This window comes from Gastrolobium bilobum, unplaced genomic scaffold (assembly GCF_033153095.1).
Source record: "Gastrolobium bilobum isolate Gb01-03AN ecotype WA unplaced genomic scaffold, APGP_CSIRO_Gbil_v1 utg22497, whole genome shotgun sequence".
NCBI classification, from domain to species: domain Eukaryota; kingdom Viridiplantae; phylum Streptophyta; class Magnoliopsida; order Fabales; family Fabaceae; genus Gastrolobium; species Gastrolobium bilobum.
In genome coordinates, this window is record NW_026895676.1 from 148,685 (window position 1) to 172,842 (window position 24,158).

The 24,158-nt window shown below is 36.2% G+C and overlaps 2 protein-coding genes across 4 annotated transcripts; both read left to right on the top strand.

Annotated features, from left to right (window-relative positions):
* On the top strand, positions 1-6,624 carry LOC133289216 (nucleolar complex-associated protein 2). Of its 2 annotated transcripts, none has more exons than XM_061487116.1 (12): positions 1-98; positions 264-312; positions 414-523; positions 927-998; positions 2,591-3,136; positions 3,610-3,912; positions 4,551-4,880; positions 4,954-5,160; positions 5,283-5,369; positions 5,739-5,833; positions 5,933-6,064; positions 6,207-6,624. In XM_061487116.1, the coding sequence occupies exons 2-12, from the start codon at positions 291-293 to the stop codon at positions 6,421-6,423; spliced, it is 2,121 nt and encodes a 706-aa protein (XP_061343100.1). In that variant the 5' UTR covers positions 1-98; positions 264-290; the 3' UTR covers positions 6,424-6,624. The 2 variants fall into 2 exon arrangements, with proteins under 2 accessions (XP_061343100.1, XP_061343108.1); XM_061487124.1 differs by having other exon boundaries at positions 7-98; positions 273-312.
* A 9,176-nt stretch (positions 6,625-15,800) lies between these two features.
* Positions 15,801-18,032, top strand: LOC133289232 (2-isopropylmalate synthase 2, chloroplastic-like). 2 transcript variants are annotated; one of them, XM_061487141.1, is made up of 6 exons: positions 15,801-16,002; positions 16,260-16,341; positions 16,423-16,561; positions 16,747-16,889; positions 16,986-17,067; positions 17,757-18,032. In XM_061487141.1, exons 3-6 carry the CDS (start codon positions 16,523-16,525, stop codon positions 17,769-17,771), a joined length of 279 nt encoding a protein of 92 aa, XP_061343125.1. In that variant the 5' UTR covers positions 15,801-16,002; positions 16,260-16,341; positions 16,423-16,522; the 3' UTR covers positions 17,772-18,032. The 2 variants fall into 2 exon arrangements, with proteins under 2 accessions (XP_061343125.1, XP_061343118.1); XM_061487134.1 differs by having other exon boundaries at positions 16,428-16,561.
* Positions 18,033-24,158: the final 6,126 nt, after the last annotated feature.

Sequence of the window (24,158 nt, forward strand, 5' to 3'; positions counted from 1 at the left end):
AAGAAAGATAGCTTCAGGTTTTTTCACTAATTTCTTTTGCTCCGCCGCCGAAAGCAACCACCATCAGCAGCAGCGGCATAGCCGCCGGCGACGAATAGGTATTTTTATTTTTTTGGTTGAACTTTTGCTTTGTGCATTCCTTCTTCTACTAGCTTCAGGTTTTTTCAGTTTGTAGATTTCCTTTTCAACTTTCAACTGTTACGTGCATTATTACATGGCTTATGTATATATACATTAAACTTTTCATCTTTGGCCCTGAAAAGTGTAAACAGGTTTTTGTTTCTAGGAATATGGACACAGCAAATGAGACAGGTTCTGTGAATTATTATCATTATTATTATTATTTTCAGTTTTGGTTTTTGAAATTGTCTCAATTATTTATTTTCTTTGCTTATTTTTTATGGATATTTCAGAGAGGAATTTGGATGGAGAGAACAATGTAAGAAAAAGGAGCAGAAAAAAATCCATGACTGGGAATGGAGCAAGAGAACATAAGGAGCAATTACAGAAACTTCAGCAGAAGGTTAGACTTGTTGTATTGGTCTTTCTTAGTACATGTTAGCATTAGTATATATGTGGTTTAGCTTGTATCTATTTTTAAATGGTGCTTTGAGTTAGGATTAAGGTCCACCATATTGTTCTTATTTTAAAGGTTCTCTATAGTTTAAAGGTCCACCATTGTCTCAATGAAGCTTGAAGCATGTAACCGCTTGAAATTTTAGTATAGTAATCAGACGTAGGAAATACAAAGACAAATACAAGGAAAGATTTCAATGTAGGTTTGATAAAGTAATGCACTGAAGTAAATGTTTGCATGTGTGAAATTTGAACTAGATGGTGCTTGATAGTTGATAGGGAATTTTCTCTTATTAAATTTATTCAGCTAGGTTCTATTGGTGATGTTATTAAGAACTTTTCCATTTCAGGACCCAGAATTTTATGAGTTCTTGAAAGAGCATGACAAGGAGTTGCTTCAATTCAGTGATGAGGATATTGATGTGAGTATGTTACATTTACACTTTTTGTAGGTGTCTTTTTTCTGCTTAATACATAAATTGTAATGGATATCTGTCCGTGAAATATTATTGATGGATATTTCAAATAGTTTTCATGGGTAATATGTAATATCTTCTCATGCCTCCTAGATATTGGCAAGTTTTGCGTAGTTAATTAGCTTGTCCTGGTTATCTGCCTCTTGTATTCTTTTATTGTTGATTTTTGGTTTCCTTTCAGAAGGATATCTTATCCTCCATTTTTTGTTCTTATTTCTAACTTTTTGTCATCAAAAAAAGATTGTTTCGGTGGGTAAATGGGTATTGGGTTTTACTTTTGAGACTTCTTTGTGGCACAACTACAGGGAATATATATATAATGTGGGTTAGCTCATAATGGATGGGATGCCAACCCACCAACATTGCAAATTTGAAATTTTACTTCTCAGTGATTTATTTCTTTTAGACCAATAGATCCTTTAGGTTCCAGTGATGGTTCTCCTATTAGGTTTTGGGAGGTCACCTGGGAAGGGTAGGATCTTCATATTTCTTGGATTTTTTTAATAATGAGTTACGGCCCCCTTTAGTTTTACTTGAGTCTTATGTTCTAATCTTTCATCAAGGTAGGAGGGTTTGGATATGCTTCTCGGGGATTTGCTTCTTTTAGACCAGTAGATCCTTTAGATTCTGGTGACGGTTCTCCTATTAGATTTTTGGGAGAACACTTGGGGGTGGGGTCTTGATATTTATTTTATTTTTCAACAACGAGTTACAGTGCCTTCTCGTTTTACTTGAATCTTATGATCTATCCTTCAATCAAGATAGAAGAATTTGGATGATGCTTCTTGTGTTTTTGTTGGAATATTGGTTGAAGAGGACTGCCCATATTGTTAAGGTTGTGCCTTTGCCCTGTTATGGTATAGAATTTCAAGTTCATGACCTCTAATTGTGCATTTGCTCCTTTTTATTTTAAGGAAATCTCTATTACGACATGCAAAGAGTTGTACAATTTTGTTCCATTTTTTAGCTTCTTTGGCTTGCTGTATTATTTTCTTTCTGCTATATAAGGGGATATTTTATCCTCCACTAATCCGGGAAACAGCTTCTTTGCAATTATTTGCAAAGGTAAGACTGTGTACAAAGATTTTTCTCACCCCACACTTGTTAGTCGGGTTTAATTTGGGAGTGGTTTTTTTTAATATGTAATTTTTTCCCTTCTTTCTAATAATGATGTATTTTATTCTTTTATACCCCCCCCCCCCCCTCCCAAAAAAAAAAGCTGCAAATTCTTGTAATAATTTCCCCCTCCTTGAATTTCAAATATCATCAATGCAAAACAATCAACCTTTTAGCTCTCTCTCTGTCTCACACACACATCCAATAGCTGTACTAAGGTTTTCTAACCATCCTTTGAACGTTTTTCAACATGAATGAATTTCTATGAAGACTTTTTTTATTTAATCCCTATTCGAGTAATATTAAAAATATTGGTTTTGGTTTTATTTATAGTTAGTGATTTATATGCATCATTAAATAGCTATTCATATGATGCTCTCTTAGTATTAGAAACTAATTAACTCTTTTTGTTATTTGTCCAGGAAGATGTGGGTACTGACATGGAAGATGGAGATCTGCAGATAGATGAGGGGGCCAGGGAGCATGAGACTCAAGAAAAGGAACAAAAACCTTCTAAAAAAGTTATAACTACTTCTATGGTTGATTTGTGGTGTAAATCAATTCAAGAAAATGGGAGCATAAGCGCAGTTCGTTCCCTGATGAGGGCTTTTAGGACAGCATGCCACTATGGCGATGATGGTGAGAATGAGTCTATGACAAAGCTTAGTGTAATGTCAAGCACTGTGTTCAACAAAATAATGATGACTGTACTTAATGAAATGGATGGAATACTAAGAAATTCGTTGAAGCTTCCTGCTTCTGGTGGAAAGAAAGAGACAATAACAGATTTAATGACCACAAAGCCTTGGATGAGTCATGGCCATTTAGTGAAGTCTTACCTTGGAAATGCGCTCCATGTTTTGAACCAAATGACCGATACAGAAATGATATCATTTACTTTACGCCGGCTTAAATATTCTTCATTGTTTTTGGCTGCTTTTCCTTCGCTCCTAAGGAAATACATTAAGGTATGAATAGGCTATTGTTCATCTAATTGTTGTTCTCTACAGTATTTGTTCACTTCATCAATGAACACTGGTGCTTTTAAGTCTGTATTACACATGCCTGCTGATGCAAATTGATTGTGGTATCGTTTGGTCCTCTACAGTCATTTTTTGATAGATGGATTGTATAAATGGATGGACAGCAATCAACTAAAACCTTTTCTAAACCTTGTATTTAATGATACATTGTTCCTCCCCTCCATACACAAGATTAAGAATAATATCATAAAAGGTGCACAGTGAACTTGCTGTTGCATGCGATCCTATTTCCTTATAGGAATATGCTTCTTCAATGTGTGTGTGATGCTTGCCAATGAAAAAGCTGCGATGTAGAATACATTTTATGTAGCCTGTGGGACATTATGACATTCTGGGATGTAGTGTAACATATCTTGTCTATTGGTTTAGTGAACTAATTTTCCTGTTGAATTTATCAGGTGGTCCTTCATTTCTGGGGTACTGGTGGAGGTGCCCTTCCGGTTGTTTCGTTTCTATTTATGAGAGATTTATGCATCCGTATTGGATCTGGCTGCATTGATGAATGCTTCAGGGGAATATATAAAGCCTATGTTTTGAATTGCCACTTTGTAAATGCAGTGAAACTTAAACATATCCATTTTCTTGGCAATTGTGTCATTGAACTTCTTGGTGTGGATCTTCCAACTGCATATCAACATGCCTTTATTTTCATCCGGCAATTGGCTATGATTTTAAGGGAGGCACTTAACACAAAAACAAAGGTGCTGTTTTATCTTCCCAGTACTTCTTGTTATTCTCCCTATGTACTGTAAGAAGTGCCTCATAACATTTTTTGAATTTATGGAATTGTACTAACAAACTGGTTATATTTGGATTTTAATTAGTGTCACTTCATACAAGCTTGGCATAATTTTCTATTATTGTCTGCTGATTTGTTCTTATCAGCACCATCTTCTTCTTGAACCTTATGTGTCAAGGCTTCAAAGTTCTGTTATCTGTCTGTTACGAGGTACACTTGATTATTACAAAAAATTAGTTAGACAAAATAAGGGTCTGGTGTTACAGATAGGGATACGGAAAATATAGAAAGACTGTAGGTTGAAGCACAAATTTCCTCTAGCTCGTACCTGTATGTAGACTAGTGGGAAGATTATACAGTTGTGTAGTTGTCTGACTCTCACCACCCTTCAACCATGCTACAATCAATCACCTAGAGTCAATCCTCCCAGTTAATCAATCTTCATTTTAGGGTTTAAAACATCCTTAATCATTATGCTTTCCTTTTCTTTTACCCTTGCTTGGTTGGAGCTTTTACAAATTGAAACAAATTGTTTGTGCATTTTTGACACTACTTATTTTATTTTACTTATATTGCTCTTTCTTTGAATGTATTATTTAGGAATCTTTCCGCAAGGTTTATGAGTGGAAATTCATGAACTGTCTTGAACTTTGGACCGGTGCAGTCTGTACCTACAGTTCAGAATCTGACTTTATGCAACTTGCATATCCACTGACCCAAATAATTTCTGGGGTTGCTCGTCTAGTTCCCACAGCCAGATATTTTCCCCTTAGGCTGAGATGTATCAGAATGCTGAACCAGATTGCAGCTTCTACCCATTCTTTTGTACCAGTGTCTATGCTTCTTTTGGACATGCTGGAGATGAAAGAGTTGAATAGACCCCCTACAGGAGGTGTTGGCAAAGCTGTTGACTTACGCAGTATACTGAAGGTACTGATAACATGAATCAATGACAATGTGCACTTTTTGAGCTCCACCTAACCTTAGAATTCTTCCATATTAGGTTAGCAAGCCGACCCTAAAGACACGAGCATTTCAAGAAGCATGTGTTTTTTCTGTGGTTGAGGAGCTTGCTGAACACTTGTCTCAGTGGAGTTATTCCGTCGCATTTGTGGAGTTGTCTTTTATTCCACTTGTGAGGTTGCGTAGCTTTTGCAAATCAACCAAAGTTGAGAGATTTCGAAAAGAAATGAGGCAGCTTATACGCCAGGTATCTCTACTAAATGGTCATAAAATACAATGGTGATACTTAGATTTACTTTCATGTTTTATTATTCTCATGCAGCAGATCTTGTAGCATTCATTTCTAATATTTCATTTTCACACACTTAGATTGAGGCAAATTCGGACTTTGTGAATGGAAGGCGCATTTCAGTTTCCTTTTTACCTAGTGACCCTGCTGCATCATCTTTTCTTGAGGTTTGCTCATAATTTCTCTTTACTTATTTGGAATGTTTGAGTTTTGATTATTTCCTCGTTGGATTTGTAGCTTGCTCATTTTTTCAATTCTTCAAGCTCTCTCTCTCTCTCTCTCTGTGTGTGTGTGTGTGTGTGCGTGTGACATACCATGCTATTTAGTCATTTGGTTGTGGTCTAAATAGCTGGCTTTGCACATGAATTTGATTGGACAAAGCCATTTCATTTATGTTTAATGGGTTACTTGTTATTTTCTTTTCCCTTTCCTTAAGTGTTTTTAGATTATCATCCCACTTATTCCAAGCCTCAATTTTACTGTACCTTAAATTCAATTTATAATTGAGAATTGAAGGGTGAACCTGATTTTGTTAGGATGAAAAGAAGTCAGCCTCTAGTCCACTGTCAAAGTACGTTATAACACTCCGCCAGAGAGCAGAACAAAGAAATAATTCATTAATGGAATCCAGGTTTGAACTTTGAAGTCATGTTCAATCGCATAGATTACGGTATCCAACTCTTGATTATGGTTAAGATAGAGGTTTCTAACATAACATGAAAATTTTCAGTGTTCTTGTGGGAGACGAATCCTCTGTTTTTGCGAATGAAATATCAGAAAGTGATGAAGAGGATGATGCTAGAAAGAATGAGAAAGGCGCTGCTGTCTTTAGTTCATCATGGTTACCTGGAAATGACTCTAAGTATGACTCTTTTTCCTTGTTTCTCTTCCGCTGACAAACTTAGCTGCACACACTAATACATGCATCATTCATGCACATCTCCATACATGGACATTGACACAAATTTCGTTGTACTTTTGTCTGAGTGATGCTTTGCTTTCAGGATAAAAAATCCTACAGAAACAAAGAGAAAGAAGAGAAAGCAGCAGAAAGATAGAGCCATAGATGACGATGTTGTGGAGGACTTGGTACTTAGTTCTGATGAAGATTGGCCTTCAAGCGGTAGCCCTTCTGCTGGGAAAGATGATAATGTAGATCATTTACCTCCAAAACAAAAACGCAAGCAGAAGCACAAAACAAAAAGGTTGAAAAATAAATAAATCTCACGTGGGAAGGAAAGAGTGACATGTCTAGTTAGCGACCCCTCTCACTATTCATACCTCTATGGGGAAAATGAGAGCGCCAATTTTTGTAGTTTTATCAAACGTTTGCATTTTACCTTCGAAGTAAAGACATATATCTGAATGTAATGGCAGCTACAATTATAACTGGTTTTCAGGACACTTTAGTTCCAGCTGCAACAGCGATGCCATTTAAGTTTTTGAATTAATACAATGAAGTTATATTCTTTGGGAATCATGTTGGTATTTCCTCCAAAACGAAAAAAAAATGATATTAGGTTGCAGACTTTATTTTAAAAGTTATAAAGTCATATGAAAAAGTTAATATAATATTAAAAGTTACACGTTCATAATTAAAAAGTTATAAACTGAGATAATAAAGTAACAAATTGGGATGTAACTTTCTCACATAACTTTTGACATAAAATGTGTACTAGAATATAGTATTTTCTCTTTTGAACGGGGGTATCAAAGTAACCATATCGATCACTTAAACCTACAGTCATACAGCTACATATGGCTCTGATGCCCAACTCTTTGATCCTGTCACATAAGCCTCCAAAAAGGTTGGAATGACACGTTGACAGGCACAAATAGAGGTGCTCATTGCACATAGCGCCTCTTCCTTTGATAAAAAAGTACGATGTTACTTGGTGCTACCATTGTCCCTCCACTTTTCATTTTATTAAAATTAGATTCATTAATTCATTACATATTATTAGTTAATCTTTTTTAAAAATTCATGCTATTCGATTTGTCATTAATGCTAACTGATCTAGACCCATCCCTTGGGAGTCTTGGACTGATCACTAACAAAAATAAAATTAAAAAAAATATTTAAATGCTATCCAATAAATTGTACAAACAATGCTTTCATTTTACAAGTAATTTAATGCGAATGGGTATTGATGACAAACATGGCTATGAATACACAGTGATTTAATGAGAAAATATAATTATGTTTCATATGATTTTCTATTCAAAAGTAAAATTAAATAATTTAAACAAAAGTGATTTAATGTGGTTAATAACTTAATATGATTCTAAAATGTGAAAAAAAAATGAATAGCCAAGTAATTTGATGCGATTATATTTTAAAAAAATTGGTTAATTTATTTTTTATATATATGAATCAATTATAGATATAGATATAAAAAATATGAAAAATAATCTGAACTGTATCATTTTATCAAAATTATTTTATAAAATAAGATTGTGTTATAAAATAAAATAATAAAACATAACCATTTTATATAAAAAAAATCATTTTCGTGTAAATATTTTTATTCATAAGTGGTGTTTATTGTTAATATTCAAAATTATGTTATAATAACTGATCTATAATTAATGAATAAATATTTCAATATGAAAAGGCTCGTTTCTATAATTCATAATATAGCACTAAATATAGATGTGGAAATATGCAATTTTGTATTTATATGTATACATGAATTATCTGGTATTTATATGTAACCTAATACTTGTATCGGTAAAAAAGAATCTTTCACTCCTACCATCTCATCTCTGTTTTTAATTACTTCTCAGCTTAACTCGGTTGTGCCACAACTTGCTACTCTTGTTACTGGGTTTGGGTCGACCTCTTTTTCGTGGGCCAGTTCTATGCTGTCTCTCTCAATAAGGATGGGTCAGACCCCTATAGCGCTGCCTAATCAGATAAGCCTAATGTTGGGCTTCCTCCTTCAATGCTAAGCTCAAGTCCATTGATGAGTTTCTCAAAAATTCTAAACCTTAAATCCTAAATTCCACCTCCTCTATATATTCATTAGTTGAGGATGGAAGCTAGGTCAGAAGTGAGAGAGAGAAATTTGAGAGATAATTATTTGATTGTTTGAGCAAAGCTTTATGCTTTGCATTTGAGAGATCTCTAGAGAGAGTTTGAGTGTATCATCGTAGTTTGATTTTCACCATTGTTGGAGAGGTTGAGTTAACTACCACATTGGTGTATTTGATTCTTTGTAACCATTATTTTCATAGTGGATTCTTGATCTGGACTAGGTCCCGTGGATTTTTACTTCTTCATTGGAGAAGGTTTTTCCACGTTAAAAACTGCTTGTGTTCTCTCTCTCTCCTTCTCCTCTCTCTCCCGTTTTTCGTTTTGATTTTCCGCTGCGCTGCCCGACCTGGTAAAGTTCAGGACGAGGTATTGCCGAGATCCGAGATCAGGATCTTGTTGATTGACTTCCGCACAAAGGCTGTAGAAGCCGAACTTGAGGGAACCGATTCTCCAACAGTGTTACCAGAGCCCGAGTTCGACACGTTCTGAGGGAGACGAGATGGAGACCAGTGGCATAACCAATGATGGAGACATGTTCAAGCTGACCGCAGACAATTTCACATACTGGAGACCGATGATGGAAGATCATCTCTACTGCAAAGATTTGCATGAGCCTATTATCCTTGATGAGAGACCGGCAGATAAAACTGATAAGGAGTGGGAGATCCTGAGTCGGAAGGCGGTAGCCACGATCAGGAAATATATTGATAAAAGTCTCTTTGTGCACGTGTCTGAGTTCACGAACACGTATGAGTTGTGGACGAAGCTAGAGTCCATGATTCAGACTCCCAGGAACAAAGCATACCTGGTTCGCCGACTTGTGAAGCTCGAATACAAGAACGACATGAGCATGATTGAACACCTCAACACCTACAAATGTATTGTGAATCAGCTGTCAAAAGCTGAGATGGAAATTGATAACGAGATGCAGGCTTTGCTGTTGTTGAGCTCGCTGCCAGAAAGCTGGGATACTCTGGTGGTGACTTTGAGTAATTCAGCTCTAGAAGAAAAGTTGAAGATGGATGTCATAACCGATAGCCTCCTGAGCGAAAAAGTCAGGAGAAGAGAACGAGGTGTGTCTAACACATCTGAGGCCAACGTTGCAGAGAACAAAGGAAAATTCAACTCCCGGGGTAGAAGTAAAAGCCGCGGTCGAGATCAAGATAGAAGAGGAAAGTCCAGAGGTCGGTCAAAGCCGAAATACGAGTTGGAGTGCTTCTACTGTGGGAAGACAGGACATAAGAAGCCAGACTGCTGGACTTTGCAGAATGATGAGAAGAACGGCTCTGTGAAGTCGGATCAGATTATTCCCAAGAAGAGGGAAGACGAGCACCACTGCGGTGGCTGCAAACTCGAATGTCGAGATATTCCTCCTTGGTGAGGATAATTATTTGAATGTTGCATATGATGACTGCACCTGGATTGTTGACTCCGGTGCCTCCTTCCATGTTACTCCATACAAAGGTTTTTTCTCCTCTTATCGAGGTGGTGATTTTGGAGTCGTGAAGATGGAAAATCAGGTGACTGGCAAGATTGTTGGTGTCGGTGATGTAACTCTGACCACAAATGTCGGATGCCGACTTGTGTTGAAGGATGTGAGGCATGTACCTGACATGCGTTTGAACCTAATCTCGGTAGGCAAGCTTGATGATGCCGGGTTAGTGAACTACTTTGGTAGTGTTAGATGGAAGCTGACCAAGGGAAACTTGGTCGTGGCCCGAGGTAAGAAGGAAGGCTCCTTGTACGTGATGCAAGGAAAGATCAATGGCGGAGAAGCCAATTCTGTCCGAGATGGACCTAGCTTGGAGCTATGGCGCAAGCGCCTCGGCCACTTGAGCATGAAAGGGCTCCAAATCCTGCACAAGAAAGAATTACTAACCTGGTTGAAAGGCCAAGCGTTGGAGAGTTGCACGCATTGCCTAGCTGGAAAGCAGCACCAGGTTTCTTTTGTGAGACCAGATCAACCAAGAAGACGAAGGTATATTCTTGACCTCGTCCATACTGATGTTTGCTCCATGTCAGAGAAATCTCTTGGAGGAGCTCAGTACTTTGTTTCATTTATTGATGACCATTCCTGCAAAGTGTGGGTATATTTGTTGAAGACTAAAGACCAGGTACTCCATTCCTTTAAAGAATTCCATGCAATGGTTGAAAGGGAGACTGGTAAGAAATTGAAGGTGGTTCGATCTGACAATGGTGGTGAGTATTGCAGCCAATTTGATGCATACTGCAGAGCGGCCGGGATCCGACTTGAGAAGACACCCCCCCCAAGACTCCACAGTTGAATGGACTTGCTGAAAGGATGAACCAGACTATTGAAGAGAAGGTCTGAAGCATGTTATCCAATGCCGGATTGCCGAAATCATTCTGGGGAGAAGCCGTCAGAACTGCTGTTGACCTAATCAACCTCTCACCATCACGGCCACTTGAAGGAGAAATTCCAGAAGAAGTCTGGACAGGTCGGAAAGCGGTCTATAATCAACTGAAGGTGTTTGGATGCCGAGCTTTTTTATGTATATCCCTAAAGATGGAAGGGCAAAGCTTGATGCGAAGACTAAAGAATGCATTTATCTTGGTTCGCTGAGATGTGAGTTCGGGTTCCGACTTTTGGATCCAATCAATAAGAAGATAGTGAGAAGCCGATATGTGATATTTCACGAAGATGAGACTATTCATGACATCTTGAAGCCCAAAGTTCGAGTTACTGTCAGACATGAAGAACCTGTTCCTCCTGTCCGAGCTGAAGCAGGGGGATAAAATCAAGAGAATGAAGAAATTGATGACCAGTAACAAGCTGATGATGAGGTCCGAGTTGATGATGAGATCCAGGATGAGAATGATGAACCGGGTTCTTAAGCTGAAGAACAACTGAATATCCAACTCGCGAAAGAAAACCTTCTACAAGGTACCCATCTGATGAATACACCGTTGTTGCTGAAGACGGTGAGCCTCAGAGTTATGATGAGGCTGTGACGAGCTCAGAGAGAGAAGAATGGGAAATGGCAATGCAAGATGAGATGAAGTCTCTGCACGAGAATCAGACTTATGAGCTGACCGAGTTTCCTGAAGGAAGACGAGCTCTGAAAAATAAATGGGTCTACAAGATTAAGAATGAAGAGAACGGGCAGAAGCCGAGATACAAAGCCCGGATTGTAGTGAAAGACTGTAATCAGAAGAAAGGAGTAGACTTTGAGGAGATTTTTTCTCCTGTGGTGAAAATGACCTCGGTTCGAACCGTGTTATCTATGGCGGCTTCAATGGACCTCGAGATAGAACAAATGGACGTGAAGACGGCATTTCTTCACGGTGATTTAGAATAAGAAATATATATGGAACAACCTGAGGGGTTCCGAGCTTCAGACCAAGAAGACTTGGTATGTCGGTTGAAGAAGAGCCTCTATGGCTTGAAGCAAGCACCTAGGCAGTGGTACAGGAAGTTTGAATCATTCATGACTGATCATAAGTTTGAGAAGACAGAAGCTGGCCATTGTGTATTTGTGAAGAGGTATGAGGCTAGAGATTTTTTGATTTTGTTGTTATATGTTGACGACATGCTTATTGTAGGGAAAGACAAATCTAGAATAGCCGCCCTAAAAAAGGCGTTGAGCTCGTCCTTCGCAATGAAGGACCTCATCCCTGCAAAGCAGATACTCGGAATAAAGATTATCCGAGATAGACAGAAGAAGCTACTGTGTCTAAGTCAAGAGAAGTATATTGAGAAGATTCTGAAGAGATTCAGCATGGACAAAGTCAAAACAGTTTACACCCCCCTAGCCGGACACATAAAGCTGAACCAGAAACAATGTCTGAGATCTGATGAAGATAAAGATGAGATGATGAAGGTCCCGTACCAATCCGCCGTCGGAAGCTTGATGTATGCAATGGTTTGCACTAGACCCGACTTGGCATATGTTGTTGGAATGGTAAGCCGGTATTTGTCAAACCCCGGCAAAGAGCACTGGGAAGCAGTGAAGTGGATCTTCAAGTACCTCCGAGGTACGACATACTTATGTCTCCAATTTTGAGAAGGCAAAGCTGAGTTGCAAGGCTACTCGGATTCTGATTTAGGGGAAGATTTCGACTCGAGGAAGTTGACGACGGGATACATGATGAGATTTGCCGGAGGAGCTGTCTCTTGGCAATCAAGACTTCAGAAGTGTGTTGCATTATCGACAACCGAGGCTGAGTACATTGCCGCGACTGAGGCAAGCAAAGAGATGCTGTGGATGAAGAAGTTCCTCATGGAACTCGGCCATGACCAAGACAAGTACGAGATGGGTTGTGACAATCAAAGCGCAATCCATCTTGCGAATAATTCAACCTATCACTCCCGCACTAAGCACATTGATGTGAGGTATCACTGGATCGGGATGTGGTGGAAGGTGGAGAGCTCGAACTAGTCAAGGTGCACACTGACCATAATTGGTCTGACATGATGACGAAGCCGGTTCCAGCAAGAAAATTTGAAGACTGCTGCGAAGGAGCCGGGTTGATGCTGAAGCCGACGCATTGAAGTCGGAGGGGGAGATTTGTTGGGCTTCCTCCTTCACTTAGCCCAAGCCCATAGATGGGTTTCCTAAAAACCCTAAACCTTAAACCCTAAATTCCACCTCCTCTATATATTCATTAGTCGAGGGTGGAGGCTAGGTCAGAAGTTAGAGAGAAAAATTTGAGAGATAATTATTTGATTGTTTGAGCAAAGCTTTATGCTTTGCATTTGAGAGATCTCTAGAGAGAGTTTGAGTGAAACATCTCTAGGGTAGTTTGATTTTCACCATTGTTGGAGAGGTTGAGTTAACCACCACATTGGTGTATTTGATTCTTTGTAACCATTATTTTCATAGTGGATTCTTGATCTGGACTAAGTCCCGTGGATTTTTACTTCTTCATTGGAGAAGATTTTCCCACGTTAAAAACTGTTTGTGTTCTCTCTCTCTCCCGTTTTTCGTTTTGATTTTTCGCTGCGCTGCCCGACCTGGTAAAGTTCAGGACGAGGTATTGCCGAGATCCGAGATCAGGATCTTGTTGATTGACTTCCGCACAAAGGCTGTAGAAGCCGAACTTGAGGGAACCGATTTCCCAACACCTAATACTACCATTAGCATGAAAATAATAATAAAATCGTTACAACTTACAAGGTGTATATCCTCAACCCGAATTTGAACAAAGATTAGTGTTTGTAATTTTTAAAGATATATAATTATGTTATTTTAAATGATAAAAAGACACAAAAAATAAAAATCATGAAAGAGTAAGTGAGTGATTTTTTAATTTATATTTTAAATAAAAAAATAATAAGTTGTGTCTTTCTCTTACTTAAAATGACATAACTATATATCCTTTAAAAGGATAAATATTTTTCTCATATATATATATATATATATATATATATATATATATATATATATATGAGAAAATATTTCTCATATTATAGGAGAATAGTTTTCTCCTATATTGATCATTCGATTTTCGTATAATTTTTTTATTTTTAATAGATTTGGATCCCACATAAAATATGCCTGTAACATGAAAAAATTGAGTAAATTCCATCATATATATATATATATATATAGGGATATGATATTGTGACACCCAAGTTATGTTACACCCATGTGACACCCAGTCAATCTCACCGTTAGATCGCTTATGTTGATCTAACAGTTATATTTATTTCCATCTTTGTATGGTCATGATTTCTCAAATTTAATATTTTATATTTATTTCTACCTTTGTATGGTTATGATTTCCCAAATTTAATGCTTTCACTTTAAATTCGAGAAATCATGACCATACAAAGATGGAAATAAATATAACCGTTGGATCAACATAAGCGATTTAACGGTGAGATTGACTGGGTGTCACATGAGTGTAACATAACTTGGGTGTCATAATATCCTATCCCGTATATATATATATATATATATATATATATATATATATATATATATTATTTGAATTACGTTAGCAACAAGGCAGCAAATACTGGATTAATTATCCGTGTTCAAATTACTAGCTGTAAATTTGTATGGTGATGTTAGTTTGTGTTTTTTGTTTATAATTTCTAGATTTTTAAAAGTTAACAAATGAGTTAATGAGCTCTCACTCACACACATTTTATCTTGTTAAAGACAAACTAATCGTTCGTTAATGATGTGTAAAATAAGGATAGTGACAGGTTGGCGGTGTCCGAGGGATGCGCTAGGTCTACATGGGTTAGGAGGGACACTGACCAAAGTGTCATCTTTGGATAAAAAATTTAACAACTGTCACGTCAACAGTAAATTTTGTCAAAATGACACGCGGCATAATTCGCTACACAGTGTAGCGAATTATGCCGCGTGGCATTTTGGCAAAATTTACTGGTGATGTGGCAGTCTGGTAATTTTTTTGTCCAAACGTGACAAAATGATCACTCTCCCTGGGTTAGGAAATGAGAAATATGAATGGAGTTGAGAGTGAGAGTGAGACTGACACGATACTTGGGGGCCATTTTTGTGGTTTAAATGTGTTTAGATGGCGTTTGGTTGAGGAGAAATTTTTTGAATATTAGGAAAATGTAATTGATAGGGAAATGGTTGAAAAGTGAGTTTGGTAGGAAAATGTAAAAAATGTTGTTTGGTAGGTAAATATATTACCAGACAAATTGGATTAAATTTTCTGAATCTATGTTTGGTTGAAGAAAAAAGATTGATGGAAAAATAAATTGAAATCACTCAAATAATCTTGTAAAATATTTGAAAGTTGTTATTGCTGTTTGCATACATATATGAATTGCTGTTTGTAAAATGGAATGGTTTCAATCGAGAAACAAGAACATTGTTAAATTTTTTTGTTCCATTGGAGGAGACGTATGACTTAAAAAGAGAGTTGAAATTAGGGACAATTTTATCAGCAAATTGTTCAACTTTTTTTTCCCCGGCAAAACCTAAAATACCATCATGAATATGATTTTTTGGAACAATGCTTTCAATAAAATTTTGCACATAAAAGAGGTTGGCTGGGTAAACAAGTCTCCTATCTAAATTTTGTAAATTCTTCTACCAAAAGTAGATAAGAACAAAACCCATTTCAAGTTGTCTAGACATCCCTCCTAAAAACCTCTATCAAATACTCCCTTAGTCTTTAGAAACTGAAATGTTTAGCTTCCCCAAAATTGCAAAGAATCCTTGTTTTCTCTGCATGTTAGAAACCAAAAAAAAAAAAATGTAGTTTTATTCAATGCTTGGACCAAAAAAAATGTAGTTTTACTGTAAAAGAAAGAAACTTCTAACAACTCTCTTATGTACACATTTTTTTTTGTTTAAAAAAATAGGATTTGTATTTGTAATTTAACATGACACAATAAACTTTCCTAGATACACAACATTTTGTGGGGCCCACACTTTTTGAAGGAAAAAAAAAAAAATTACTGCACGCAAAACGAATTTCTATAACATTACATAGTCGACATAACTCTTATAAAATCCAAAAAAAATATATTTTGCTTTTTCCGGTGGTATATCAAAACAAACCTCAAAACCCTCTCACTTCAGCTTCCAATCCACTTTACCGCCACATATCCCAAATGCACCATTTGGTACACTCAATCTCAACCCGAATCCACTCGGCGGCGTCCAAATATTTGAGTTGAAGCTAAAAGCTTATTGAATGTTATCTTCTGTTTTATGAGTTATTCTCTGTTGTTTCAGCTTGGTTATGAACTTAATGAGGACCAAGTTCAGAGTTTATTTTGGCGTTTCAAAGCAGTGGCTGAGCAAAAAAGGGTAAATAAGAACTAGTGATTTTCTTTCCTTTTGAGTGCTACTGATTTTAATGTGCAAGGCATTAGATCTAGCTTGCATTGACTCAGTCAACAATTTGGGTCTAATTGTCTTTAGATATGCGATATTTTATATCAGGAAATTAATATTCAGTAATAAATGAAGTTAGCTCTTTTCTGTATAGAATAAAAACTGGAGGATGAGATAATGGGTTCTATATATGTTAGACGCATGGTTAACTTGCTTTTATTTTGCATCAGAGGGTTACTCATGCTGACCTCAGCATTGGTATCAGATGAAGTTTTTCAGGCAGAGCCTATCTGGAAGCTTGGTGATTTGCAGGTAAATTGAAATTTGTTTTGAAATATGATGTAATGGCTTGACAACAATAGAACAAACATAAGCTAATCAGTATCCATCCAGTGCAGGTGACTTGTGGAACTCTTGGTCTTTCGACTGCAACTGTCAAACTTGTTAGTATTGATGGTAGTACACAAGATGCTTGTTCTGTTAGTACTGGACCATGGATTCGGCTTACAAGGCTGTTGATCTGATAGTGAAGGTTTGAAGTTGTATATATTCCTTGTCTCTTTTAGCCTATTGCATCCTTTTGATTTTGAAAGATTATTGGACTACTCTTAGTATGTATAGGTAGTGTACTTGACTTAATTATTAGTTCTAATAGGAGTATTAGGTATTGCAAAACATGGTATGATGGATTAATCTTCTACTCTTATTTTTATGCAGGAACCAATAACTCTTCTTGAGTACTCGATGAATGCAGTCACCGAAGGCATTGATGCAATTGCCACTACACGAGTTTTAATTGGTGGGGAGAAGACTCCTACTACTCGTGCTTTAACTGGAGAAACTGTTCATCGAACATTTAGGTTTGTTGAATTCTGAATTGGATTGCTTTAGTGTATCTTGTTCTTTCTAATGATCCATGGATACGATATATATATATATATATATATTTTTTGTAGTGGGACCGGAGCAGGAATGGATGTTGTAGTTTCCAGTGTCAAGGCCTATATTGCTGCAGTAAACAAGATGTTGGGTTTCAAGGTAACATCTTAATCTGCTGACAAATCCCCAATTTCTGCATCAAATATTTGAGAATTCATGTTACTGCTTTGGTCACCGTTGCTTGTGATTTCTTGTTTACTGTGCAAACAGAAAAAGAACGTTACAGTAGCATCCTTACCTTTTTCAAGTCTCCGTATTAGGAGATTGAAGCTGTATTTTAACATGGTTTTATTTGAGCTTCGTAGTTTACCAATTCCCAGCTAGCCTTAGCAACGAGTGTAATTTAAGTCCATTTTAAATATTCAGACTACAGAGATTTTTTCCTTTTTTTTTTTTTTTTGAGGGTGTCCTTTATTGGAAGCCTTGTATGTGCTTTAGTGATACAACGATTGAAGAGTTTTGTTTTAATATGTATTTTTGCGTCTCATTTCTCTTTTTGCAATAAAAACATGGTCATCTTAAGCTTTGACCTTAGAGCTGAGTCTATAAATGGCAATGGCCCCATATTGTTGGGTCACTGTAATATTTGTCAAAATCAAAAGATGATTTGGAAGCAGATGAGCTTAATATGCATTTGGAAAGCTCAAAACTTGGAGACAGAGTACTGCTATTCCATTTCTTTGATATAGAATCAAAGAGAGCTAGATCTTAGCTTTTCCCTATAAACTTTATAGTACTATTGCCGAAACATATGAGAAGTATAGAACTCACCAAGTCTTTTCATGCAGGTAAACCACCTTTGATAATCTGTAAACCACCTTCGATAATCCAATGGGGATGCCTGAGCTTCTTGGATGACCTAAATTTCCTTAGGTCAAGGAAGTAGGTGTTGAAAACTTCATCTTTTGAGTACAGAAGCCGTGAATTTAATCATTGCCAACTACCAGATTCATCATTTTTTTGAAAATAGCATTCTTTAGTGTGCACAATTCTACCTGCACTTTTTTACGGTAGACATTTGATTCGGTATAAATGTAGTAGTTGACCAATTGTCACAAGGTTGACAGTAATTCGATAAAAAAATATACACCCAAATTTTGTCAGACAAATTAAAGGACCTTTGTCAAGACTAACAGGTAACGCAAACAATACAGTAACAGAATATTTTGGCAAACCTTCTATTGACATTGTCCATACTCCATAGAGACCAGCGTTGCACGTAGGGGCGGAGTCAGAAATTTGGGTAACGGGGTGAAAATAAAAAGTATTATATTATAAATAAAAATATTTAAAATATAATACAGACTTAATATAAAAAAAAACTTTATAATAACCATTTGAAAATCACAATCGAAGATTAGTATCCGATTTTTTTCTTCTTCTTTTGTCTCTAATATACTGCAATGCTTGAGTCCATAAACGGGATGGAAATTGTAAGAAATTGTTGGCCAATGGTTGAAAAAGAAACTCCTCGATGAAAGAGTTTCATAATCCAGACGAGAGAATAGATCTACTAATTAAACCTATTGGATTGATTGAATCGTCTTAGTTGTAAATGTGTATCCGTAACTTATACTTCTGCAGTTTTTGAATCCTATGCTAATTTGAGCATTGAAGTTTTCCTTGAGTTTATTTTGCAGATGTGTCATTTATGCTCACTTGGACAATGTTAATTACTACTTGAGTTTTGATCTTTCACTCAAGAAGTAATGGCATAAATTTCTTTTAGCCATGTTTTATGCTCATTTTTCTAATTATCTCGTTATATACTATGTGCAAATATTGATATTTGCTTCTTCTTTTTGGTAAGCTGGGTAAAACACACCACAACACAAATTAAATAACTGAAATACAACGAGTTCTACAAATAGAAGCTAAATCTACATCAAACAGCAGACCAATTCCAAAGGGGGATTAAAAACACAAAAATCATCAGAATAAACATTCATAAAAGGAAAATTTGCCAGCTAATCCGTACAACAGTTTCCTTCTCTGAAAGTATGAACCAGATGAACTCTCCAATCCTTTTGAATCCATGTCCGTAAACGAGAAATCAGATGATTCTCGCGGACTGCATCACCATCACTAGTGAGCAGAGCAATAGCTGATTTAGAGTCACTTTCTACAATAACATTTCTCCATCCATCTTCCCAAGCTAGTTGCAAACCCTTTAAAATACCTCAGAATTCTGCAGTAAGAGCATCACAACTACCAATTCTATAAGCAAATCCTTTTAACCATTGACCAGCATCATTTCTAATAACACCACCACAAGCTGCTAATCTTTGATTACCCTTAACCGCTCCATCCGTATTAATCTTTACCCAATTGCTTCCAGGAGCCTTCCAACAAATCAAAGTATCCGAATGGGACAGGTTATTTTGAGGTAAATTAACCTTATGAAAAACATCTTGTATATCTCTCACCTTGGCTATCACTGACTGAATCTTGTATTGATAATCATGAACCTATTTGGATTGTCATGACTCCTTTCATTCCTCCACTTCCATGCAAGCCAACAAGTCGTAGCAAACCATGTACACCAAGGGATATTATCCCTGAAAAAACTGATCTATGACATGTTTAGTTCTATCCAATCCCATAAATTGGCAAAAAAGAAAGAAACCTGCATATCTATTGGTACCAAATCAGACCACAAATTCTTCATATCATTACAATCTCTCAATAAGTGAATACAAGTTTCATTATGCTCCCAACAAATTGGGCAAGAAGCTGAAACCCATATTAAACTGGCTAAGGAAATTTTTTGTAGGAATTTTATTGTGAAGCACTTTCCAAATAAACAGCCTAATAACCTGAGGTCCCTTCCAATTCCAAATTTTCTTCCAAATAGGGGCCAAATCCTGCTGCTCAACCACACCAGATAAAGTGGCATAAATACCCTTAACAAAAACTTTGGTATCACCTTTTAAATTCCAAAGCAAGTGGTCCATCCCATCATGAGGATTCAGGGGGAGCATACCTCAGATGTTAAGCAGAACATCATTTGGGAGCCACCTTGAAAGCTTGTTTAGATCCCAAACTCCATTACTGTCTATATAATTAGCCACCTTCATACCCACTTCATCCCAAGGAATCAGACTTATGGCTTTATCCATCAGCCTACCTGCATTTTTAACCCAATTATCCTTCCAAAAAAGAATATTATTACCATCACCAATTTCCCAAATCAAACGCTTTTCTAATTTATTCCACACCAAGCAAATGAATTTCCACAACCTTGAATCACTAACCCTACTTTTAAATATATTTGTTCCCATTCTATGACCTCCATATTTAGCATACAAAACCTGAATCCAGAGTTCATCATATTGGCTAAAAATAGCCCAGGCAATTTTTCCAACAAAGGCCTCATTCATTAAATTAAGCTTTTTTAATCCTAGCCCACCACTCTCTTTTGGCTTTGTAAGGGTTTCCCAACCAACAAAATGCATCCTCTTTTTATCCTATGTATCCCCCGAAATAAATCTTCTCTGAATTTTTTCAAGCTCATGACATATTGGAACAGGAATCTTATCACATTGCATTTGGAAAAAAGGCATTGAAACCAGTGTAGATTGAGTGAGAGTAATTCTCCCAGCTTGGGAGAGACACTTAGCCTGCCAACTATTCATCTTGGATTGAGCTTTTTCCACAATGCTAGCATAAACCTCCTTAGTGACCCTCCCATGCTTCATCCACACACCAAGATGCTTACCTACATTTCTAACCCTTTTAAACCCACAAATTCTGGAGATTTCCTCTGCTGCAACATCCAGAGTGTTTTTGGAGAAGAAAATACTTGTTTTCTCAATGCTAATTTTCTGACCTGAGATCTCACCAAATAAATATGGACATTTCAAAACATTTGTATTTGATGCGGGCTAGCTTGAGCAAATAACATTAGATCATCTGCAAACATCAAATGAGAAATCTATGGCCCTCCATTTCCAACTTTAATTGGCTTCCACATACCCCCATCAACTGCTGTTTTAATTATATGGCTAAGCTTTTCCATGCTCGTGACAAAGAGATAAGGAGATAACGGGTCTCCTTGTCTAATTCTTCTAGTGGGATGGAAGTCATCAGTCATTTCACCATTCCATAAAACAGTAAAATTAGCAGTTGTAATAGCAGCATAGTGATATGAATCAGCTTATCTGGAAGCTGAATCTCCTTCATAACTTTATTCATAAAATCCCAACTTACTCTATCATATGCTTTTTCCAAATCCACCTTTAAAGCCATGAAAGGTTTTTTACCTCTCATTCTGTGCAAAGAATGAATTAATTCTTGCACTATAACGATATTATCATGGATATGCCTCTTAGGAACAAAGCTGGCTTGGACTAGAGAAATTATTTTGGCCATTATGCACTTCAGCCTATGTGTAAGAACCTGCACCGTTAATTAAAGAAGTTAATTAATTAATTATGAGAAATTAGGAAATAATTCCATAATTGACCCTAATAATTATTATAAGGCTTAAATAATTATTGTAAGTGTTTATTAAAGCTGAAAGTCGCTTTTCTGACGAAAAATGCAGATACTGGTTCTGCTACTCGGTATAAATGTGTACCGATGAAGTATCCCAGAAAATTATAATAAGTGCATGAATATTCCTAGAATATTACATAGGACTTGTAAAACGAGTTTCAAGTTAAAATAATGAGAACTGATGCCATAACTAATACTGGCTATGGAAAAGCGCGTACCGAAAAGGTGCTGCGAAAAATATAATAAAAATATGATAAATCTTGTAAAATTTAGTAGGTTCAGATTCCAAAGTTTGGCATTAAAATGCTAAACGTAGCAATTAGTGCTAATACTATATGTTTAATTCTTAAAACATTATATATACGCAAGTTTGGCCCAAAACCCTAGGCACCTTATAAATCCTACGTGAAAGGGTGGCTGACCAGCTCTCTATTCAACGTTCCATTGCATTCTTCTTCATTTTGTGAGCCTAAGGTGCCATTCTTCTACCTTTCCCTTCTCCAAAACACTTTGAGTGGGTGAGGACTTGCTTTGGGAGTGACTAGGAGACTCCATTTCTGGGTTTAAGTTCTGAGTTTGAGGGGTTGTGTTGGCTGAGTTCTTGGTTCTCTTGGAGGGAGCTTTGGTCTTAGCATTTTGGGCTTGAAGGAGTCATCTTGGTGGTGAAAGGACGAACCTTGATCACCATTTTCGTGTTCATTGGAGGTCTGACCTGTGGATCTGTTGTGAGAGCTCCAAGAGCATCATCCACCTTTGTTTTGAGCTTGTGGTATGATCATCACTCTTGTTCTTCAGCTTTCTTAGTTAAAAGTGGAACCTTATGCATGTAATGAACTTAAGATGATAACCTTAGGTTGGGTAATGTTGAACACACCTTAAATCGCATGTTTGAGCTTCTGTATGCATGAAATGAACCACCTTTGGGAAGAATATCTCGCAAAATGCAGAACTGCATTCTGTCGCGAAATATCCGGATATGATATCCGGATATGGGGATCTGAATATCCGAATATTGATATCCAGATATTGGAAGAGAGATATTCGGATATGCCCCCGACAAATATCCGAATATTCTGGGTTTTCGTGAACAGTGAAGATACTATTCATACAGAATGCTATTTTGGGTTTGTGGACCCATGATTGGCTACTGTGAACTTCTGTAATGATTAATGTAAGTCAGAATCTAAGTGATTAAGGGCTTGTGGCTTTGTGAGAAGTCTAAAGACGTAAAACATAAAGGAAAGGCGTTGTCTTTGTGTCTTATGCTTGTTAAGTATGATTATTGATATATTGTTGGTTCGAAATTGTGATTCTGCTGTGTTTGGGCTTTGAGCTAGTGTGGACTCTTGGCATTGGATAGTTAACTTGCAAGGTAAGCTTTTGTGTCCTCGGTTTAGCCATTGTTGGTTCCACCATGTCCCATGGAGGATGGTTTATATGCATGATGTTGTTTTCATGTATTATTTTGATAAATGCTATTGAGCTGTTATATGCGAGTGCCTTTATGATATGCATGTAGAGTTCCACTGTAATACCCCATATTTTCTTTTAATAAAATAATAATAATAATATAATAATAAATATTTTTGGATAATAATGATATTTAGTATTTTTGTAATTAATAATATTGGTATTTAATATTTTTAATTAATGAGTTAATAATAGTTAAAATAATAAGAGGTAAGATAATAATAGTAATATTATTTGATTTATGTGATAATATATAATTATATATATATATATATTAGATGATAAATTATGATTAATTGATTTATTAATTGATTGATGATTTATGTATTTATGTTTGATTAGTAAATTGTTTAGATATGATGAGGCAACAAACATAAATTGTCTAGATATGATGAGCCAACAAACATAAATTGTTTAGATATGATGAGTCAATAAACATAAATTGTTTAGATATGATGAGTCAGCATTGAGTCAGTAATGTGTAAGCCCTAAACTTCAACTATAAATAGAGGTCTAGCCTAACCAAACCAATTCACTCTTCAACATTTCTCCTCTACCATTCTATCTTCTTAGTTCAAAAACTTAGTTTACTTTATTTTATATTCTTCTGATTACCAACCGGTTCTCTGCCCCAAATTACTCTTTTCTTCTAGAAGTTAGCGAAAACAGAGACCAGGTAACCCTAATCTCTAGGTGGTTGTAGATTTGTTGTGTATGAAATTTTATTGGGTGTGTCCTAATCTTCAGATAGTTATATGTTTGATGTATATGTAATCCTAATCCTTAGGAAATTTTAGAATGTTTTCATTTATTATATGTACCCTTAGGGTATTTAAATTAAATTATTTAAATCTCTATAAATTAATTGGATTAATTATTGGATTTTGGCTTTACCCTAATAGATGTGAATGTTTGAATTTTGATTTGAAAAATTATGATATGATGATTGGATTTGAATTTTACCCTGGTAGATGTTGAATATGAAAATTATGATATTCTTGGATAATGAATTTGGAAATTATGATATTATTGAAAGATTGACTTTGGAAATTATAATTTTGATTAAAGTGATGTGGAAATCATGAAAATTATTTGACAATTATGAGAATTGTGACAAGATTGAATTGATTATGTGTGTTTGTAATAAATTAATGGTGGGAGGATAGCTGTAACACCCCAAATTTCTAACAATTTATGAAACAATCTTATAATAAATAAATTGT

Bases quoted from the DNA above. Each gene is read 5' to 3' on its own strand.
- LOC133289216 (XM_061487116.1), top strand. From the start codon at position 291: ATGGACACAGCAAATGAGACAG. The intron at 524-926 runs GTTAGACTTGTT...TTTCCATTTCAG, and splicing joins TACAGAAACTTCAGCAGAAG to GACCCAGAATTTTATGAGTT. The intron at 5,370-5,738 runs GTTTGCTCATAA...TGATTTTGTTAG, and splicing joins CTGCATCATCTTTTCTTGAG to GATGAAAAGAAGTCAGCCTC.
- LOC133289232 (XM_061487141.1), top strand. From the start codon at position 16,523: ATGGATTCGGCTTACAAGGCTGTTGATCTGATAGTGAAG. The intron at 16,562-16,746 runs GTTTGAAGTTGT...ATTTTTATGCAG, and splicing joins CTGTTGATCTGATAGTGAAG to GAACCAATAACTCTTCTTGA. The intron at 16,890-16,985 runs GTTTGTTGAATT...TATTTTTTGTAG, and splicing joins ACTGTTCATCGAACATTTAG to TGGGACCGGAGCAGGAATGG.